At 33.3% G+C, this 21993-nt stretch overlaps 3 protein-coding genes and 1 long non-coding RNA gene across 11 annotated transcripts; 2 read left to right on the plus strand and 2 right to left on the minus strand.

Annotated features, from left to right (window-relative positions):
• Positions 1-13746: 13746 nt before the first annotated feature.
• Positions 13747-15930, minus strand: LOC104792962 (uncharacterized). Of its 8 annotated transcripts, none has more exons than XR_015574618.1 (7): positions 15371-15930; positions 15019-15248; positions 14824-14888; positions 14682-14740; positions 14397-14440; positions 14077-14269; positions 13747-13988 (listed from the first exon to the last, which is right to left on the minus strand). It is a non-coding gene; the product is annotated as an uncharacterized LOC104792962 (long non-coding RNA). The 8 variants fall into 8 exon arrangements; XR_015574617.1 differs by having other exon boundaries at positions 14397-14466; XR_015574615.1 differs by having other exon boundaries at positions 14987-15248.
• A 1488-nt stretch (positions 15931-17418) lies between these two features.
• On the plus strand, positions 17419-17895 carry LOC104792963 (uncharacterized). The gene has a single exon (XM_010519235.3). The coding sequence runs from the start codon at positions 17526-17528 to the stop codon at positions 17793-17795; it is 270 nt and encodes an 89-aa protein (XP_010517537.1). The 5' UTR covers positions 17419-17525; the 3' UTR covers positions 17796-17895.
• Positions 17896-19126: 1231 nt separating this feature from the next.
• On the plus strand, positions 19127-20373 carry LOC104792964 (uncharacterized). Its single transcript, XM_010519236.3, has 3 exons — positions 19127-19333; positions 19808-19920; positions 20174-20373. The coding sequence occupies exons 1-3, from the start codon at positions 19198-19200 to the stop codon at positions 20255-20257; spliced, it is 333 nt and encodes a 110-aa protein (XP_010517538.1). The 5' UTR covers positions 19127-19197; the 3' UTR covers positions 20258-20373.
• Positions 20340-20858, minus strand: LOC104792965 (uncharacterized). Its single transcript, XM_087476732.1, has one exon. It carries the CDS (start codon positions 20814-20816, stop codon positions 20454-20456), a length of 363 nt encoding a protein of 120 aa, XP_087332858.1. The 5' UTR covers positions 20817-20858; the 3' UTR covers positions 20340-20453.
• Positions 20859-21993: the final 1135 nt, after the last annotated feature.

The following is a 21993-nucleotide window of genomic DNA, read 5'->3' on the forward strand; positions in this document are numbered from 1 at the left end:
AGTTTTGTAAATAAGTCTGAAGTTGAGGATTTATTTCATAGATGTACTTGGAAAATGTATATATAGATTAGCCAATTCAACAACATTTTAATCGATTTTGCAGATCGGACCCCACGAGGAACAATGTTTTTTGTTTACTCTTGGTTTGGTGGCAGTCTCTTAAATCTCTCTTTGGTCTTCGGGTTCCAAATCTCTGTTTCCTTTAAAACAGATCCAAATCCCCCATAAGCCATAAGATTGAGTTATGGGTTTCTTTAAAGATTCAAGATTTCAGAGTTGTTAGGAGTTTTATTACAGTATATACAAAAAGAAATCAGGGTTTTACGCTCACAAACCGTTGGACGAAAGTCAGTGTTTTCACGACCGGACCGGAAGGCGAACAAGACTATCTTCTGGGTCACCGGGTCATTGGTTCAACCGGATTCAACCGCGGGTCAATTGATTATGATTTGTTTACTATATTTATAGAAATTATATAATTTTATAAAATACTAAAATAAAAATAATCATACCATAGTTAACAAATTATGAATCTAAAACAAAAATAAACTAATAAAGTGAATGAACCTTTTGAATAGAAAAAAATATTATGTTAATGTCCAAAATCAAGTAATGATGGAGATCAGAGATATAAAAAAATTAAAAATAAAAGAGAAATTGAAAACCAACTGTTCGCTAAGCACTACGAGAGATGAGGACTGCGAGAGAAGATGAAGCGAAGCGGTGAGAGGTTCTCAAAAACTGAAACGTGAAACCTTATATTTGGTTTTAAAAAATCAAAGATTCAAAATCCAAAAGATTTTTTTTGAACTGTGGTCCGGTCCGGTCGTGAAAACATTGACAAAAGTCCTTTAGTCATTATTACTTAATTCAGAGACCCTTCAAAAGAGAGATAATTTAAATTACCTCATTTGGGACAGACATCCACGAGAGAAGTACGACCTTCGGGAGAGAGATGGTTCATCTGGGAAAGATTACATTCCCACTACATGAAGGAGAAGCGCACGGGAGGAAGGCAGTCCTCCGGCGAGTAGAAGATTCGCGAGACTTTGTAGAAACTAGTGTTTCACACAATGAATTTGTTTAGAAGGGAAACAAATTCAATAACACTTTCTCTCTAGAAATTCGGATCAAAGTAAGCCAGTAAAGAAGAAATGAAATCTCTTGAGAAATAAGTTAGGTTTTGCTCAAGAACAAAGAGGAATTTGGGTTTTGTATTAATTGCTGGATGATCTTACAATGAGAGGATTGCCCTCTATTTATAGGTTTTCGAAGATCTACTGAATATACTGAAAGATCTACCGAATATATTGACTTTTCTAATTACAGGCGAACTGATTAGGAAAGTCTTTCCTTTCTTGTTAGGTCAGCCGCAGGGCGAGTTGAGACGTCGGTTCGTCACCTTGGCGATGGGCTTCTTGGTGCTATTGGACCTTCAGAAATGAAGTCCAAATTTAGGTCGAGCTCCCGGTTTGGATAACCGGTTCCTTTAAACGGGTTTAGATCGGTATGTTGGGGGTGTTGATTCCCGCACCAACAGACTTAGAGCTCGGACAGGTGAAGATTTTCTCGAGACAAGGGATGCTCGGTTGCCAACTTGGGTACCGACGTTAATCGAACCCTGGAGAGAGTCGTTTCTCATAGAGACTCGACCACTTTGAACAGGCTCGAATTGGTGCCTAAAGCTCTATTTTATTGTAGTTAACCACATTCGTCAACTGAAAAAGGGGTAAACAAAGCCCACTATGAATCCAATAAACTGAGCACCTTAAATTTTAATTTTAACTAGGTGCTTTCCCACGCAACGCGTGGGTTGTAGTTTAGTTGGCACTTTCTTGTTTTTTTGGTCTTTTTTGTTTTCTCTTTTGTATTATTTCGTTTTAATTAGGCATATACGGGTTTTGCCGTCACTTTTATTAATACACTATATGTTTATACCATTTCGTTCAGATGTGTATAATTGTGGCGTTTACTTTTTATGAATTATGAAGATGTTGTTTCTTGCTTTTGAGGATCCAATCTTATCATTGACTGATATTGTTTCCAATACATTTATTGTATTATAGATTTTCTAATTAACTGCTTATGTACACCCTTCATATGTTGATGTTGCAATAATAAGTTATTTTTAAAAAATATCTTCCGTGTAAGTGATTATGTTTGTATGCCCATGTTTTGGTCTAATATTAATAAGATCGTTTCTGTTTTTCTTTAGTTGGCTTTGAGACCAATATTGAGTTAAGCAAATAATGGGTCGAATTATGGTGTTAATAAGTAATATAAATTCTTATGTATATATATTGTATATATGTGACTATAAATTTAGCTAACTAAAAAATTATGTAATATTTAAATACAATCTTGAACATATATATATATATATATATATTTATTTGTGGGAGTAATGTATGAAATTATTGGATAGAAGTTATTTTTGAGTTAAGTGACCTTTAATGTCTTTAAAGTGAGTTAAATATTAATAAATTTTTATATGTGTCTTGACTTTTTTAAAAAGGAATACCAAGTGTTTCCTTCCAAATTTGAAGTGATATAGTATTTTAGTTTTCTTATATGATTTTATGAACTTCAATGTAAAAGTTTTTCAAAGTAATAAGTACACTCACTGATTGAATTATAAAATTTGGAGAAATGTTTATTTCGTTTAATCATCTGCTTTTTTAAATAAATTAAATAAGTATGTTGTTATTCCTACAAATAGGACAACATATATTATAGTTTAACCATGGAGTTAAACAATGGAAATGGAACTTGTGATTGCAAGACAAAATGCTTATATGTTACACATTGATCGTTTAAAAATGAATAGGAACATCTAATTCTCAAATAAAGTTGATTGTTTTGTTAAAACCAACATATGTGAATTTAAATTTAACTATGCAAATTTAAAAAATAAATATGAATAGATTAGAAAGGCAAGAAATATAAAAGAAATCTTTTTTAAATAAATAAAATAAAAATTGAAAACAATGTTAAATATATATAATACTTTCTACATTAAAATATAGAATCAAACTCTTACAAGTTACAACACATATGAGATATAACAACATTTGATATTGGTAGGAGAGGAGGAGAGAATGTTTACTATAAGTTACATAATATAAAACTGAAATCTTTATAGCTTCTCCCTATAAATTATGCATTAACTTTATTTCTCCACTAAGTTGTATTAATCAATTGTATTAAAACAAAACAATAAATTAGAATTGTAACTCTCATTTTTCTAAATGTAATTTTTCATCATTTCTCTTCCTATAAATACTCATTATCTTATTCTCTTAGTCTATCACTCTTTCATTCTCTCATCTTCTTCCACTACTCTCAAATCTTTTTTTTGTTTTGTTTTGTTTTGTTTTGTATTTTTTTTGTTATTGTTGTTGTATGGGTTATAAAAAATCAAATCAAATATCATTGTAAAAGCTTAGTTTTAGAGTTTGTATGATATGTATATCTTATATATTTATTTTAATCTTTTAAAATGTTTATCTCCATTTTCTATTTTATATTAACATCTTATAAGTCATTATTTTCATATTTCCTTACAATATTCACCACATAATAAGATCATAAAGTTGAAATGATCCATATATAATTATCTATTATGTCTCTGGTTATCTCACATATTCATGTATCCTTTTAAATAATTTATAAAGATCAATATAATATTTAAAAATCAATATAATTATCCATTTATCCATTTATAAAGACTATTTTGTTTTGTGATCCAATTGTTAAATCTGCAGAGATCAATATAATATATATATATATATATTTTTTTTTATGATTTGAGGTTTTTGAAAACAAAAAGAACATAATTAAACAATTGGTTTTTTGTGTCTTTAATCAAAATAAAAAATGATCCAAAAAACAAAACATATTCAACTGGAACTTAAATATAAAAATAAAATATAATTTTAAAATATCATTTCACTAAATTCTCTAAAGATGAAACTATTAGTATGAAATCTAGCACTATAAATTAAATTGATGAGTGAAAACCAAAAAAATATAAGTTATCCTTGGGATTTTAAAAATTATTGAGATTGAAGAATTCATATAATTTTATAAGAAAAAAAAATTATATTAAAACACAAATTTAAAACAATTAATTTTCACATTTAACTCACTTAATATAAAACTGAAATCTTTATAGCTTCTCCCTATAAATTATGCATTAACTTTATTTCTCCACTAAGTTGTATTAATCAATTGTATTAAAACAAAACAATAAATTAGAATTGTTACTCTCATTTTTCTAAATGTAATTTTTCATCATTTCTCTTCCTATAAATACTCATTATCTTATTCTCTTAGTCTATCACTCTTTCATTCTCTCATCTTCTTCCACTACTCTCAGATCTCTTTTTTGTTTTGTATTTTTTTTGTTATTGTTGTTGTATGGATTATAAAAAATCAAATCAAATATCATTGTAAAAGCTTAGTTTTAGAGTTTGTATGATATGTATATCTTATATATTTATTTTAATCTTTTAAAATGTTTATCTCCATTTTCTATTTTATATTAACATCTTATAAGTCATTATTTTCATACTTCCTTACAATATTCACCACACAATAAGATCGTGAAGTTGAAATGATCCATATGTAATTATCTATTATGTCTCTGGTTATCTCACATATTCATGTATCATTTTAAATAATTTATAAAGATCAATATAATATTTAAAGACCAATATAATTATTCATTTATCCATTTATAAAGACTATTTTGTTTTGTGATCCAATTGTTAAATCTGCAGAGATCAATATAATATATCTATATATATTTTTTATGATTTGAGGTTTTTGAAAACAAAAAGAACATAATTAAACAATTGGTTTTTTTGTGTCTTTAATCAAAATAAAAAATGATCCAAAAAACAAAACATATTCAACTGGAACTTAAATATAAAAATAAAATATAATTTTAAAAATATCATTTCACTAAATTCTCTAAAGATGAAACCATTAGTATGAAATCTAGCACTATAAATTAAATTGATGAGTGAAAACCAAAAAAATATAAGTTATCCTTGGGATTTTAAAAATTATTGAGATTGAAGAATTCATATAATTTTATAAGAAAACTAATTTAGTTTGTCACTTAAAAAGTAATATTTTTTATTTTGAAATATTATGTGTAAGTGTTGAGTTTATATCAACAAACAACCAAATCATGTGAATTTTGATTCAGCCACTTGGTATTCCTTTTATTTTAGATTATAAAAAATTAAATATTTATTTATAATTAAAGACATGTAACTCTATTTAACTCAAAGGTAACTCCTATCCAATAATTGTACATTAATTCATTCCTCCTACTAACTTATTATCTTTCAAGAGAAAATTAATATATTTCTCATGTAAAATTATTGTTTATAATATATTTCTCATTTCAAAGTTTAAAGCAATATATCATATATATAAAAGTAAAGTTTTGGTCTCTCCTTATTGGTTGATTTTCATTTAATGTTTTCTAATTTTTTTTATTTTTTTATTTGCTTTCTAATTGCTTTAAACAATATTTAAGATCCAATAAACACAATACATTTAACTTACACATTAAAATAAAATTATAACTGAAAATAAAATAAATTATGCATTAATCATATTCTACCACTCAATTCTATTCAAACACAATAAATTACTATTGTAACTCCATAGTTCTAAATGTAACTTCCATCATTCTTATCATATAAATAAGCATTCTCTCAATCTATCATTCTCTCATATTGTCATTCTTTTACTATCTCATTTTCACATTCTCTCATTCTCTTTAACAATACCTCAAATCATTTTTCATTTTTTTTTGGTTATTTTTGATTTCTTATTTTTGTTGTATGGGTTGTAAAAAAAAAAAGAAATATCATTGTAAATTGTTAATGCTAAATTTTAATTTTAGAGACTACATGATATATATTTTACATTGTTCTTATTTTAAAAGATTTATCTCCTTTATCTAATTTGAATTATTATCTTATAAGTAATCATTCTTTCTTCCTCTCCCACCAATATCAAATGTTGTTATATCTCATATGTGTTGTAAGAGTTTGATTCTATATTTTAATTTAGAAAGTATTATATATATATATATATAGATATTACATTGTTCTATTTTTTAAAGATTCATCTCTATTATCTAATTTGGATTACCATCTTATAGTAAACATTCTCCTATCCAATAATTGTACATTAATTCATTCCTCCTATTGTAATATTGTATTTAAATATTACATAATTTTTAGTTAGCTAAATTTATAGTCACATATATACAATATATATACATAAGAATTTATATTACTTATTAACACCATAATTCGACCCATTATTTGCTTAACTCAATATTGGTTTCAAAGCCAACTAAAGAAAAACAGAAACGATCTTATTGGTATTAGACCAAAACATGGGCATACAAACATAATCACTTACACGGAAGATATTTTTAAAAAATAACTTATTATTGCAACATCAACGTATGAAGGATTTACATAAGCAGTTAATTAGAAAATATATAATACAATAAATGTATTGGAAACAATATCAATCAATGATAAGATTGGATCCTCAAAAGTAAGAAACAACATCTTCATAATTCATAAAAAGTAAACGCCACAATTATACACATCTGAACGAAATGGTATAAACATATAGTGTATAAATAAAAGTGATGGCAAACCCCGTATATGCCTAATTAAAACGAAATAATACAAAAGAGAAAATGAAAAAGACCAAAAAAAACAAGAAAGTGCCAACTACACCACAACCCACGCGTTGCGTGGGGAAGCACCTAGTGATAAAAATAAAGATCACTGGAGAAAAATGAAATTTGTTCACAATTTCATAAAACCACTTAAAACGAAAGAGACGAGAGGTGTCCATCACATGATAAACCATATCCTACCAATAATTGATGATAAAAGAAACTATTATTTTGTTCACAAGTCACAAAAAAACTTGAGACAAAGAAATGAGATACCTCAATGAGCATTGCAACATCTTCACATTCACAGCAATGTTATCTTCGTCCTTCTCAATTTTTATTATTGTCATTATTCAATTATTCAAACTAGCATTATAATTACAGTCTGGTGAAGACGAAGATGGAAAATATTTTTCTTTTAATTAGATTCAAACAGCAGTTAAATTACAGATTTACAGTCACAACCAAACCATGATTAACGACGACTACCATAGTCAATCTCATGGCTAAAGGAAAGATTTTATGGAAACAGAGAAAGAACAAAAAAGAGGTAATTTAGATTACCTCAAATCGCCAACCAGAGAGATGATGATCATGATCTCTCTAGATAGGCAAGTGTCTCCCTCTAAGGTACATTCAGACCAAAGAGGGTCAGGAGAGCCTCATTGCGGAAGCATTGGAGAACTCGTCATCCATACGAGAGAATTTTCTCTCAGTCGGTACCAATATATTTATCGAACCCTGGTGGGAATTACTCTTCGTACTGAGTTATTACCACTTTGGTTGGGCCCGAATTGGTGACCTTATGTCTCTCTAATTAGTACTTAAATTAGCTTTCAACATTATAACATAACTAACTCCCGGTTTAATTTGGTTCGTTTGTAGAAGCATTTGTTTAATTCGGTTATAGGAGTTGACCCAAAAAAAAAAAAAATTCGGTTATAGGAGTTACGATCGAGTTCAATTTTCCTTAGCGCGTGTTCTCAAATCATGCACGTAGATTTAAAGCTTCTATAGCTAGGGTTTTATGCCGGATTAGCTGTAGAAGGTTTGGTTTCGTGGAATGTTCTGATTTCTTCCTCTGTACAATGTGATTCTTGTTCCGAAGCGATCAAGTTGTTTCGTCACGTGGCTGGCATATATATACTACAATAATGCCAAGGTATATAGTTTAGTTTTGTCTATTATCGACGCTTGTGCAAGCCTATGAGATGATAAAATGTCGCAGTGATTTTGTAAAAGTCGATAATGATCCGATCCTGACCTTTTATCATTGATATGTATGCCAAAGTCGGTAGCCTTGTTAGATTCAGTTCTTGTTTTCAAAGAAATGAAGAGTTATGACACTTTTTCTTGGAATGCAATTATTGTTGGTTCAGTACTTTGTTGGCACAAACTTGAAGATAACTTAGGTTAGAAGCAAGACTTATCCAAACCGAGTTATGGTTCAAGGATAAGGCTCTCAAAGTTTAGGAGTTATCTAAACAATATTGTGTTCCCATTGGGATCAGGATTTGTGTGTTCCTATATATATGAAGCCGAGTCATGGCAAAACAATTGTAAGGTTGAGAGCTTGAGAAGTTTAAGTTTTGAGTCAGTTTCTTAAACTAATAAAGAGAGATTATTCTTTATATTCTTTAGTTTCTGCAACCTATATTCTATATTTGGTATCAGAGCAAAAGATCTTTTGTTCTGTTTACCCTTGGCGTTGTGAAGAAGAAAGAACAAGGCAAGAGTAGTTGTTTGGATTAAGAGAAAGATGAGTGATATAATCCCTACGACCATGGCTAACAAACCGAAGGAAAACGGTCCGTCCTCAATACAGTGTCCTATGCTGAACTCTGCAAACTATACGGTATGGTCGATGCGTATGACGGTTGCACTAAGGGTGAACAAAGTGTGGGAGACCATCGAACCAGGAGAAGACGACATAGACAAAAACGATATGGCTAAAGCTCTTCTATTCCAATCGATTCCTGAAAGTTTGCTCCTGCAAGTTGGCAATCTCAAGACTTCCAAGGGAGTTTGGGATGCAATAAAAACTAGGCACATCGGAGCTGAGAGGGTTAAGGAGGCAAGGCTTCAAACATTGATTGCTGAGTTTGATAGAATCAAAATGAAAGAATCAGATACAATAGATGATTTTGTCGGAAGACTTTCTGAATTATCCACAAAAAGTGCAGCTTTAGGAGAAGACATTGGAGAACCAAAGCTTGTTAAGAAGTTTCTTAACAGTCTACCACGGAGGAAATACATTCATATCGTTGCTGCACTAGAACAGGTGCTTGATTTAAACACCACATCGTTTGAAGATATTATTGGTCGCCTTAAAGCCTATGAAGAAAGAATCAGTGGTGAAGAAGAAGCTCAACTTGAAGACCAGGAGAAACTTATGTATGCCAATTCGGATCATCAACCATATCAAGAGAGTTATAGTGCAGGAAGAGGTAGAAGCAGAGGACAAGGAGGTAGGTTCTATGGTCGCGGAAGAGGACGTGGAGGACGTGGTCGTTACAACGAGAATTTTAGAACGGAGAGAGATGCATCTAAAATAACCTGCTACCGTTGTGATAAGTTAGGACACTATACGTCTAATTGTCCAGATAGACTACTTAAACTGCATGAAGCAACAGAGAATGTTGAAGAGGACACACAAACAGCTGATGCATTGATGATGCACGAAGTAGTCTACCTCAATGAGCGTAAGGTGATCCCAAGCAAGTTTGAAACTCATATTGATGGTGATGATGTGTGGTACTTAGACAATGGGGCTAGTAACCACATGACTGGTAATCGCTCCTATTTCTCCAAGCTTGATAAGACAGTAACAGGGAAGGTTAGGTTTGGAGATTATTCTCGCATAGATATAAAAGGCAAAGGTTCAATTCTGTTTGTGACCAAGAATGGTGATTGCAAAATTTTAGCTGATGTCTATTTTATACCTGGTCTGAAGAGCAACATCTTGAGCCTTGGACAGGCTACGGAGTCCGGCTGTGATATTCGTATGCGTGGTGACACTTTAACATTGTGTGATCAGGAGGGTCGACTTCTAGTGAAAGCTACAAGGTCTAAAAATCGTCTGTACAAAGTTCCTATGGTAACAGAGAATTCTAGATGCTTACAGCTTATAACTACGAGTATTTCAAGCAAGTGGCACTCACGTCTAGGGCATATTGGGAGTGACAGCTTGAAGACAATGGTCAAACAGAATCTTGTGTCAGGGATGCCAAACCTCGAGGTTGAAAAAAAAGTTTGTGCTTCTTGTTTATTTGGAAAACAGGCTAGAAGAGTCTTTCCAAGCTCAACATCTTTTCGAGCAACACATATACTGGAGCTTGTACATGGAGATTTGTGTGGTCCGATCACCCCATCTACACTGGCTGGAAACCGATACGTGTTCGTACTGATTGATGACTGTTCAAGATATATGTGGTCGTTTCTCTTGAAAGAGAAAAGCGAAGCTTTCTGCAAATTTAAGAACTTCAAGACAGTTGTTGAGCAAGAGACAGGTATGAAAATCAAAATGTTTCAAACTGACAGAGGTGGTGAGTTTCTATCTCTAGAATTTCAACGTTTTTGTGAAGAAACCGGGATCAAGCGACAACTAACCGCACCATATACACCACAGCAGAACGGTGTAGTAGAAAGAAGAAATCGAACCATGATGGAGATGACCAGAAGCCTGTTAAAACATATGAACATGCCTAATTATCTGTGGGGAGAAGCTATTAGACATACTACTTATCTGTTAAACAGAGTGTTTACAAGAGCACTTGTTAATCAGACTCCATACGAAGCATTCAAGGGTAAGAGGCCAAATGTGGAACATCTTCGAGTATTTGGTTGCTTATGCTATGCCAAAACTGAAAATCAACACTTAAAGAAGCTTGATGATAGAACCAGAATGCTTGTTCATTTAGGAATGGAGCCAGGGTCAAAGGCTTACCGTCTGTTGGATCCGGTGAATCGTAAGATAACTGTGAGTAGGGATGTTGTCTTCGATGAGGAGAAGAATTGGAGATGGAATAACTCTGGTAATGAAGCTGTTAATGACTCAGGAACCTTCAGTCTCACTTTTGGTGATTTTGGAAATAATGGCTTAAGAGAAGAAAGACGTCACGAAGAAACAGAGGAAGTGAATGAACAAAGTCAAAGTAGCGATAAAGAAGTGGAAGAAGATGAGCTCCCAGAAACTGAGGTTTCAGATCTAGAGACAGTTGAGGGATAAGAGGATCAAGTTCAAAGGGAACATGAATTGCGGAGGTCAACGAGAGTGATAAAGAAACCAAGCTATCTGCAGGATTTTGTTCTGTTTGCAGAAACAGAGACTGAACGCCTATTGATGGCACTCGATGAAGAACCATGGGATTTCAAGGAAGCTATGTGTGAAAAGGTTTGGTTACAAGCATGTGATGAAGAAATCTCATCGATCAACAAAAATAACACTTGGATTTTGGTGGATCTTCCGTCTAAGGCCAAGCCGATTGGAGTTAAGTGGGTTTTTAAGATCAAGCGTAACTCTGATGGAAGCATAAATAAGTATAAGGCTCGGCTTGTGGCAAAGGGTTATGTGCAGCGTCATGGGATAGATTTTGACGAAGTTTTTGCTCCTGTAGCTCGCATTGAAACAATTCGTTTCATCATTGCTTTAGCAGCCACAAACGGATGGGAGATACATCACCTTGATGTGAAAACGGCGTTTCTTCATGGTGAGCTGAAGGAGGATGTTTATGTCAGTCAACCAGAGGGTTTTGTCATTCCAGGAAGCGAAAACAAGGTCTACAAGCTGAATAAGGCATTATATGGCCTCAGACAAGCACCTAGAGCTTGGAATAATAAGCTGAATGAGATTCTAAAGGAGCTTGGTTTCGTAAAATGTTCTAAGGAGCCCTCTATGTTTTATAAGCAAGAGAAGGGTCACTGTCTTCTTGTGGTGGTGTACGTCGATGATCTTCTTGTTACTGGTTCAAGTCGTGAAGTGATTCTTGAGTTTAAAAGGAGAATGGGGTTAAAGTTTGATATGAGCGACCTTGGTAAATTAAGTTACTATCTCGGTATCGAAGTTTATCAAACAGATTCTGGTATTACTCTGAAGCAAGAAAGATATACAGTCAAGATTCTGGAAGAAGCAGGTATGGGGGAGTGTAATGCAGTTCAAATACCAATGGATTTTGGTGTTAAGTTCTCCAAGGCTCAAGCTGAGAAAAGTATTGATGTGAAGGAGTATCGTAGAAAGATTGGCTGTCTTCGGTACTTGATTCAGACTCGACCTGATCTTTCTTACTCTGTTGGTGTTTTAAGTCGGTACATGCATGATCCTAAGGAGTCTCATGGAGCTGCATTAAAGCAAATATTGAGATATTTGCAGGGAACTCGATTGTATGGTCTTGTGTATAAGCGAGGGCAGAATACTCGTTTGATTGGGTTCAGTGACAGTAGTCACAATGTGGATGAAGATGATGGTAGAAGCACGGGAGGTCATGTTTTCTATCTTAATGAATGTCCCATTACTTGGTGTTCTCAGAAGCTTGATACGGTGGCATTATCTTCATGTGAGGCTGAATTTATGGCTGCCACTGAGGCTGCAAAGCAAGCAATCTGGTTACAAGAAGTTCTGAGTGAAGTTACTGGAAAACCGTGTGAGAAGGTCTTGATCTTACTGGACAACAAGTCAGCGATCGCTCTCACTAGGAACCCTGTCTTCCATGGCCGCAGTAAGCATATTCACAAGAGGTATCATTTTATACGTGAGTGTGTGGATAATGAACAGGTTGAAGTGGAGCACATTTCTGGTGAAGAGCAAAAGGCTGACATCCTTACCAAAGCTCTTGGTAGGATTAAGTTTAAGGAGATGAGAGATCTCCTAGGAGTTCAAGAAGTTTCAGAAGGAGTCTTCAAACTTGTGGGGGAGAATGTTGGCACAAACTTGAAGATAACTTAGGTTAGAAGTAAGACTTATCCAAACTGAGTTATGGTTCAAGGATAAGGCTCTCAAAGTTTAGGAGTTATCTAAACAATATTGTGTTCCCATTGGGATTAGGATTTGTGTGTTCCTATATATATGAAGCCGAGTCATGGCAAAACAATTGTAAGGTTGAGAGCTTGAGAAGTTTAAGTTTTGAGTCAGTTTCTTAAACTAATAAAGAGAGATTATTCTTTATATTCTTTAGTTTCTGCAACCTATATTCTATATACTTTATGACATTAAGGCTTGGCTCTGGATTTAACTGTGAAGATTGATAGAAACGGAAATTTGTGCCAGCATGTTTGTTGTATCAAGTTCTCCTGGTGAAGTTGCTACCGGAGGGAATTTCGCCAAACCACATATTACTCTAGTGAGCGTACTTTGTGCATGTAACCACGTAGACGTAGGACTTGTGTTTGGGGCGAACCACTATTTTGAAACCCATGTAATCTCGATTTGGTGTTAAACTGATACAAGATCATTACACTACGCTTATGAATGATGTGTTAGGAAGGGCAGAGAAACTAACTGTACTGAAGCGATGAGAAAATATAATGTTGTTTGAGGTCTTGGCCCGAGAAATGTTAACAAGAACGTAAAGTTCACAAAAATTTGCGGCAGAGAGAAAGTAAAGGTTTCCGAGTCTGAGAAATCATGATCAAAAGTGTTTTTCAAGAATATATATAGCTAGATGCGAGGATGTATGAGGAAGTAGTGAAGACTAGGGGCCGGATTAACACTACAAGAAAAATCAACATTCATAGCATACAATAAATACTATCATATGTGTTTAATAGCGTTTTCATAAACGCTATGTTCTCCGCAGCTATCTTAGGTGTCACCTCTATTATAGCGTTTTTGACATGTTATTATATATCGTTCTTTCATAACATTAACCAAATGCTATAATATTGTTTTCTGTAACACATATTTTGTGCTATTTTATATTATGCCATAGCATTTTTTGTTTGCTATATGGAATTCTTTAATTTTTAATTTGATTTTTTATAATTTATATATTTGACCATAGTTTTGCAGACTTTATTTAACTGGATTGATATTTAAAAAAATTATTTCATAAATCATCAACATACATAACATAACGTTAATATAAGCAAGTCTTACATATCATACCAAGTCTTATAATATGCTGCCCTGTTTTATCCAAAAAGCTAACATTATAGCTTATAAGGATAGAGACAAACTTCAATCTCTTAAGTCTCTTCTCCTCTATCGCCTTCCCATCAAATGCAGTACACACGTCTGAAGAACTGTTCCTGTTAGCATTCCTGTCCAGATTCCCTGGAATCATGTGTATATACATCAACTTAAAGCTTATGTTTTCGATTAGTTTTTTCATTACAGTTCAAGAGTATACATAGTTACATACCTCTACTCCAAGTTCCCTCTTGTAGATGAGCAATAAAACAAATAGGTATTACCACATATATAGAAACACCCAATGTTCAACTATGCCTTGCCATCCAGCACCAACAGCTACAGCTTTTGTACCAATATCAAAATGGTTGTTCCTTCTTCTCTCTGTATACACCTCCAACATCGCTAATAGTTGTTTTTTCTCTCTGTATAACATTAAAAACAGATAAACTCACATTGCAACTGAAAATTTTAATACCACAACAAATCTTTGGCCTAGATAAACAACTCACAGTTTACGTCACAAATTATTAATGGAGAAGAGAGTTTTACCTCTTTGTATGTTGTTATCTTCTTGGATTCCAACTTTTGACAAACTGAGAAAATCCAGATGAATGTGCAACTGGTCAAAATTAATAGAATACTTTCAACTCGTTAATACAATACTAAGGTGCTTTTGTGGTAAAGAAAAGGAAGATATTCACTAACCCAAAACGTTGACAGATCAAATAAAGAAATTTTAGCTCAAACTCAAAAATCAGAGACTTATGGGTGAGTAGAATCAACACTAAAGTTATCTATAAAACAAGTAGAGAATCGGATAAACAAAACATTCACCTTATATCAGCCATAAGTTCGACATTATAATCACCAATGTGTAGTTCATAGAATAAAAGCTTTCAAGCGGAAGATGGCTTGCTCATTATCCGCCCTAGCAAAGTTAAAAACGTAAGTAGCACGAGATAGGTAAGTGACTTACATGGTCTCCTTGAACTCAACTGTCACCACAATCAGATTTCTCGCAGTCCTCACCACTAATTCACACTGCAAAATGACACACAATCAGCTTCTCTGAATTGCAGATCCAAATCACAAGAATGTCTGGTAGCTTACAATAGGAGCATATGAGAGATAAGACATACTCAATTTGAAAATTGAAAGTAGAAACATTCACCGGTGAAGAACTGTGGGAACTTGACAGGCAAAATCACAGCTTCCTTCAAAGCTTGTTTAGCACCTTCAAGCCCAGCAACATCTGTCCACGCTTAACATTAGGCTTTTCCCTAACAATATCAAAGTTTAACACAGCTCAAAGCTTTGGTTGCTCTGGGTCCTCTCCATCTCCTCTAGGCTTCGTGGCTACAGCTGTAGCATCACCACCGTTTGATTCTAGGCACGACCCACCTTCGTCCAAAGAAGAAGTTAAACTCATGAAGCCTCTAAATAAGAAGTTAACCAAAGCACAACTAGAAATTCTGATTCCAAACCCAGATTCAAAGGGGGAAAGAGAGGCAGAACCAACAAACCTTCTCCGACGGTAACCAGTTTCTCTTCTCGATCTGGAGATGATATTCAGATCCGAAACCGAATTGGTTTCTCGTATGTTGGGATAGAGGGTTCGTTATTGTGACTGCTTCTATGCTGCTTCTCAGTGATGCTGAAACTGTGGGAAGAGACGGAGATCGATTTCGGATATTGGGAAACGGTCGTCGAGAAAACAAACATCAATTTCGAGAGAGATTGATTGAGTGATGAAGTGTTGCTGAATTCTCACTCACATCAAGCAGCGCCGGTGAGAAAGACGAAACCGGAGGCAACTATTGTTTATGAAAGGAAGAGCTAAAAGAGAAGAATTTGGGTTGTAAGAAACGGATCTGAGATGCACATAGGAAGATATCGATTTTGGGTTTGAAGGTGGAGAGACACAGACTCAGATCTTACTTTTGTTATAAAAGAATATAATAAACATTTTATATCTTTTACATTGGACACTTAGGCGCAAAACCAAAAAAATTAGCTACTTGTTACCGCTTTATCAAAAATTTTAGGTTTACAGAGCCAATTTTAGTTTTCCGCTTACTTATTTGAGGTATAGCGTTTTTAAAATGCTATTATATAGTACCATTTCCAAAATTTTATTTATTATAGCATTTGCGAAAAACGTGCTATGTTTTTATGCTATCAATGTCTATATTTCTTGTAGTGTAACGAGAGACTAATTTAAAGAAAAAAGCACATACGATTTCTTGTTGGGGATAGAAAAGAGACTTACAAAAAGCTTGATGATGAACTCAGGGAGTGTTTGGACAGAGTTGATTTATCGTTGGAGATAATCATATAGGTCTCATCACTTCAGAAGATGGTTCTTGTTCTCGTAGAGATTAATGGTTGATTATTTGTCCTTGTAAAAATTATTATGGGACAATTGGTAAAAAGATTTTAAAAAAAACTGAAGCAATAATTGAATTTAAAAACAAAAAAATTTGTGTTACACTTTTCTTAAAACGTGTTGTTAAAAGGGAAGGATTTCGGAACTATAACTTAAAAAAACAATGGTGTAAATTGTAATTAATTATTTCGAAATAAAATACTATGTTATACGACACAAAAGCTAAAGTATTTGTGAACTATATAATTGACTTTCATAAAAATAAAAATAAAAAAATTTGATGGTACTAGTTAAAACTATTTTTTTTTCTTTTTGGATTGTAAAAAGAGTTATTTGTTTGGAAATAGAATGAAAAGAAGATAGTTAGCGTCTAGAAGTTGTAAAAGATATTGAGATGTTGACAAACTTTATATGAATATCTCACTAGTCTCATGTCGTTTGTGACTCTCTGGTACACGTAGAGATACAGCTAACCAAACAAGAGTTGTAAAGCTAATTGTGGACTCCATACTAAGAACTACTTCCACTGTTCGTACGTATAGATAGTTCTCCCATATTTCTTCTTTCTTCTTCTCACGTCGTCTTCTCCTAAACTCAAGTTGTAAGATTATTTTAATATTTTAGATTTTTTTCTTTATTAATAATTTTTTGAATCAAACCTAAAAGATATATCAGGACCTACATAACTATAATATTTCTATAGTATCAGTGATAGAAACTATAATATTAGTATTTTTTATATAAAAAAAAAAATATTGGTTATATAGCTTTATTAAATGGAAAGAAAAGAATAAATACATACATAATAGTTTTCGAATTGATATATTTGATCCAATGTAAGCAAACACATATTTCAAAACAATAGGCATAGTAAATATCTTGATAATAATATCCCAAAGATATTTTTGAGAAATTTGATTGCTTTTTGTGTGTTAGTCTATGCATCAACAAATCATAGAGAAAATTTTGTCGTTAGTTCTACAATCGCTAATATTGTCGTGTCCGATATCAAAACAAGTACGTACGTGTGTGGTAATACAGACCATTCAGTCAATTTGGACCAAAGACAACCGTTGATCCATCTGTTTTCTTTTTTACTTGATTTTTTTCTTCTAAACGAATTGAAACCGTGTTTTCTTTTCTTTGTCGCCGTGCATTAAACTCTAGTCTCTATATAAACAGACCATTCACCATTGAAACTCATTAGAAATCCGAATACTTTCAAGAACTTTTTCGATCTTAAAACATTTTCAAGAAAAGAGAGAAACTAGAAAAGAAGATCGGAGGTCATCATGGTTAGATCAGAATTAACAAGACGAAGGTTCTTATCTGGAAATGAAATGGCGCCGGCGCCGGTGATTTCTCGCCGGACATGTTCAATGTCTCCGACACTAGAGACGATTTTCGAAGAAAGGTCCGATGATTTTAATCATCACGATCCACATTACAGAGTCGTCGTCGTAGGACAAAGACATCGTTTGTTTCTTCTTGTTCCGGCGATCATATCCGCCGTATCTTGCGCTTTGTTATATAGACAAGATCGTGTTGTTCGATTTTATTAAACATACATACAGGCATATGGAGTATATGTTATGTATTTTACTGTAACTATGTACTATAAGCTAAAGAGTTTTATTTATATAATCTTATGTCTTTGTTTCATAGTGTTAAATTAACTTGGACAAATATCAATTTATATAACATGTGTTTTATTCTCTTAATTAGTTCTTGGTTTTTACTTTTTACCAATAGGGGCATTTCTGAACGTGGCTCTCAAACTTTTTTGACAAATAGATTCATATGCAAAAACGCGTCCTAGAAATCAACACAACGAGACGGTATCAGATTATGCCGATAACTTATAGGTCTTTAGCCAACATATAACTTTCCAAAAACATGGTTAAAATGGATGTTGTTGACCTATGCATGCAAAACACGTTTTCATGTGAAAAAATAAACCCGGATCTTTAATTAAAGTCCGAACTCTTTCTAGACCTAAAATCATGGATATAGATTTTGTTATTAACAACACAATCAAATTACAAATCAAAGAAAGCAATCAACAGTCTTTTATAATCTTGTACAAGACAAAGTACAAAAGCGTTGAGAGTAGAAGAGGAAGAAATATCACAATCCGTTTAGGGGCTTTGACCGCAAAACTGTCACATCCTTCTTCAAATATCGTTTCCAGTTTAGGCTGTGAGATGCTCTTCGATAATCGTCTCTGCTGAATCCGACGAGACATTGAAGGTGCAACCTCTCCCCATGTTTGAATAAACCTCATTTCATTCGCCATTGATGCAGTAGTTTTAGGAGTTTTGTTATGAAAGAATTGGGTTATGTTTGTCTTGAAATGGGCAGGTGAAAGAAGATTAAAGGTGTTATCGAGAGATTCTGGTTGTCCAATTAGTGGAAGAGCACAAAGGAAGGGCTTATATAGAGAAGAATTAGAAGACTTTTTAAAAAGGTTATAAAAATATGCGAAAAATGTCAGTATCCAAAAATATCAAGTCAACACGTAGTAATCTCTTAATTTAATTCTTGTGCTAACTTTAGAAGTTCTAGAAAGTAAAAAAGGATACCGGAATAAACAAATTGTTCTATTGATAGTGAAATGTAAATTAGTTATATTATGTTGTATGTAAATAAAGATGTCATTAAAAGTTAAATACAGTATATAATGATAAAAACGGTTATAAAAAATGTGAAAATTTCGATTTTGAAAACAACTAGAAAAGAAACTAGAAAAACCGAAATTTTGACTCAAATGTAGAATACTATTTTTACTTAAATGAATATATTTATATTTTAAAAAAATATTAAGATAAAAATAAAAATATGTGAAGTCAACATTTTAGTCAACATAAAACACAAAACAGAGCTTTAATAATCACAGTGGAGAGAAAACCAAAACAACAAAAAAAATCACAGTAGGAAAAAAAAAGAAACTTGAAACTTTCTTCAATGGCGGACGAAGGAGAGAAGCGAACTCCACCGTCGTCGGAACCTCTTCTTCCTTCTCTGTCGCAATCTTTACCCCAACCCGAAGATCCACTGCCGGAAACCTCTACTCCTCCGTCTAAATTTGATCCAAGTCGAAGTAATTTCTCTAATTTTTCTCCGCAACATCAAAATTGATTTCTAGGGTTTTGGTTTCTGGGTTTTTTGTTTCTCTCTTCAATTGGACTGTTGAGTTCCTCCACCATTGTTAATCTTACCCAAAGCTCTCGTTGTTTTTTAATTTCTCAATTCTGGGCTGAAGTCCTTGGTAATAGCATAATCACGAATCTGACCAATCACTCTGTGAAGAGAGATAGAGAGAGAGAGAGAGAGAGCTAAGAGCTCTGATCAATCACTCTGTTTCTATATGAATTTTGTTGGTTATAGCTTTATTAAGATCCTTCCTTGTTATGTTGTTGTTGTTGTTCTGTTCATATGAGAGTCACTCACCAGCTTGCTGTGTTTTACTTTTTTTCAATAACTGTGCATTGTGTGGTATATTGTATCTTTGTTTCTTGGCTATTAATTAATCTAAACCAAATTGCTTTGGAATTGATTCTGTTATTTGAAAAAGTGATTGGGATCATCAAAAGGAAAGCTTTGATTAAGGATTTAGCTGCAGCTCACCACACTGAGTGTCTTTCTCTTTGTCGAGAACTTGTTGACCTCCAAAAGAGAAAAGACGAGGTTAGAATATCAATAATTCTCCTATCTCTCTCTCTCTCTATTCTTCATTGTGCATGTTTTCTCATCATTTCTTTGTACAATGAACCCTTAAGTCAAGTCCTGGTTTCTCGTATATTGCATATGACTCAATGCATTTTTCAGTTGGGATTGATATTGTTAGACTTGGAACCCCAAAACAGTGAAACTTTGATGACAAAACTGCGCATCAGCCTAAACCGGCTTTTCACGTTTGCTCTTTTTTGTGTTTATGCAGCCGTTTCTGGACACAAATGCAACGGAAGATCTGAGAAAAGAGACGTTAAAGTCTTCTTCCAAACGAGCTAAGAAAAAGCGTTAAAAAAAAGTATGATATGCTACGTACGTAGGTATGATTGTTAATAGATGGGATTCTTATAATGCTTTCAGGTGATGTAAGAAACTTTGTTGGAAAAAAAATTGAAATGTTATTTGATATATATATCTCTAAAGTATATACAATGTTTACAACACATTTACTAAGCAGAATTAGAATCACCCTTTCTAAGAACATCTCTTTAACTATACCGAGCGAAAATCCGGCAAACCGGTCTAAGACAATCAATCGCAGCAACCGCCTGATGCTTAGCCTTCAAACAAAATCTCCGGAACCAGTTCGTGTCGGGAGCAATGACAACCATAGAAGACTGAAGATACATAGAAGCCGCTCTTTTCACGAGCTCGTTTCTAATGGCTATGTTAGAAGAATCCATCTCGGACAAGAGAAACCCGTCTTGAGATGAAGGAAGACAGTGTTGGCTGGGAGAAAAGAACGAACCGAATCCATCGGAACTCGAGATCATGTCTTTCAAGCTCGTGTACTGGAGATTGTTGTGATCATTGTCCTCGGAGATAAAAAGGTAGGGTGGTTTTTGCAACATTTGGAAACCTTGTCTCCATATTCGTACTAGAGTTTTTGATGGTGGGGAAGCTGATGGATGAGTTAAATATCTTCCCCTGTTTTCGACGACAGGTGATTCCTTCTATTTTGCCTTTTTTATCGGAAAGGCCTTAAATTTTTGAGACTTCCCACTTTATAACCGCAATATATATACCAAACCAAAGTTTTAAACCGGAAATCAACCAAATTTTTTTAAAACCCGAATTTAGTTCTAACTCGAGCCGACATTAAAAGATAAAATTATGTTATTTGCCCATCGTTTTTAAATAATCAGTGTATAAGTATATCTATATATACATTTTCCAAGTACAATTATGAAATAAATCCTCAACTTCAAACTTATTTACAATACTGCCATTGAGTTAATTATTAATTAATCGATTTAAGAAACTAATATTAATCGGTTTAGGAATAATAGATTCGGATCAAAAATAGAGTGATGCGGATCCTACTTTCCTTATTTTTAGTATCGGATTACTAACCTCTTAATTACGATTTTTATTATTTGAATCAATCTTTATTACTAATTTCGCTCCTATTATTTAGTAATTTTTTACTTACCAAAATTATCTATACTTAATGATTATCGTATAATATCTAATTTATTACCAATTGGGTTTAAGATATTCGATTTTAGATTATTTTGAATTTATAAATACTGTTTCCTAATATATCTCTATTAGTTTCTTTTGTTAAGATTGTGATCTAAAAATTTTTAGCAATAAATTGAAAGTTTAAGTCAAAAATCAAATTATTCGCTCCGAAATTTATGTTTCTGCAAGTCTATAAAAACCATTTTCGACTGCAATCGAGTCATCTCTCACTTTCACTCTGTTTTTTTTTAATGTTCGTTTACTTTTTGTTTTCTTTAAGCTAACCATAACTAACTATCCTATGAATAATTTCATGTGCCAGGGAGGAGATTTCATCATAAACTTGAGGAGACTTCACAGCCGGGAACAGAACAGGCGGCGAGTCGATCTACGGGGCCAAGTTCGATGACCAGAATTTCGAGAGGAAGCACACGGGACCAGGAATCCTGTAGATGGCGAACGCCGGAGCCAACACCAACGGATCTCAGTTCTTCATCTGCACCGTGAATACCGATTCGCTCGATGGTAAGCATGTGGTGTTTCGGCAGGTCGTGGAAGGGTTAG

Source organism: Camelina sativa, chromosome 12, assembly GCF_030686135.1.
Source record: "Camelina sativa cultivar CO46 ecotype springtype chromosome 12, ASM3068613v1".
Taxonomy (NCBI): Eukaryota; Viridiplantae; Streptophyta; class Magnoliopsida; order Brassicales; family Brassicaceae; genus Camelina; species Camelina sativa.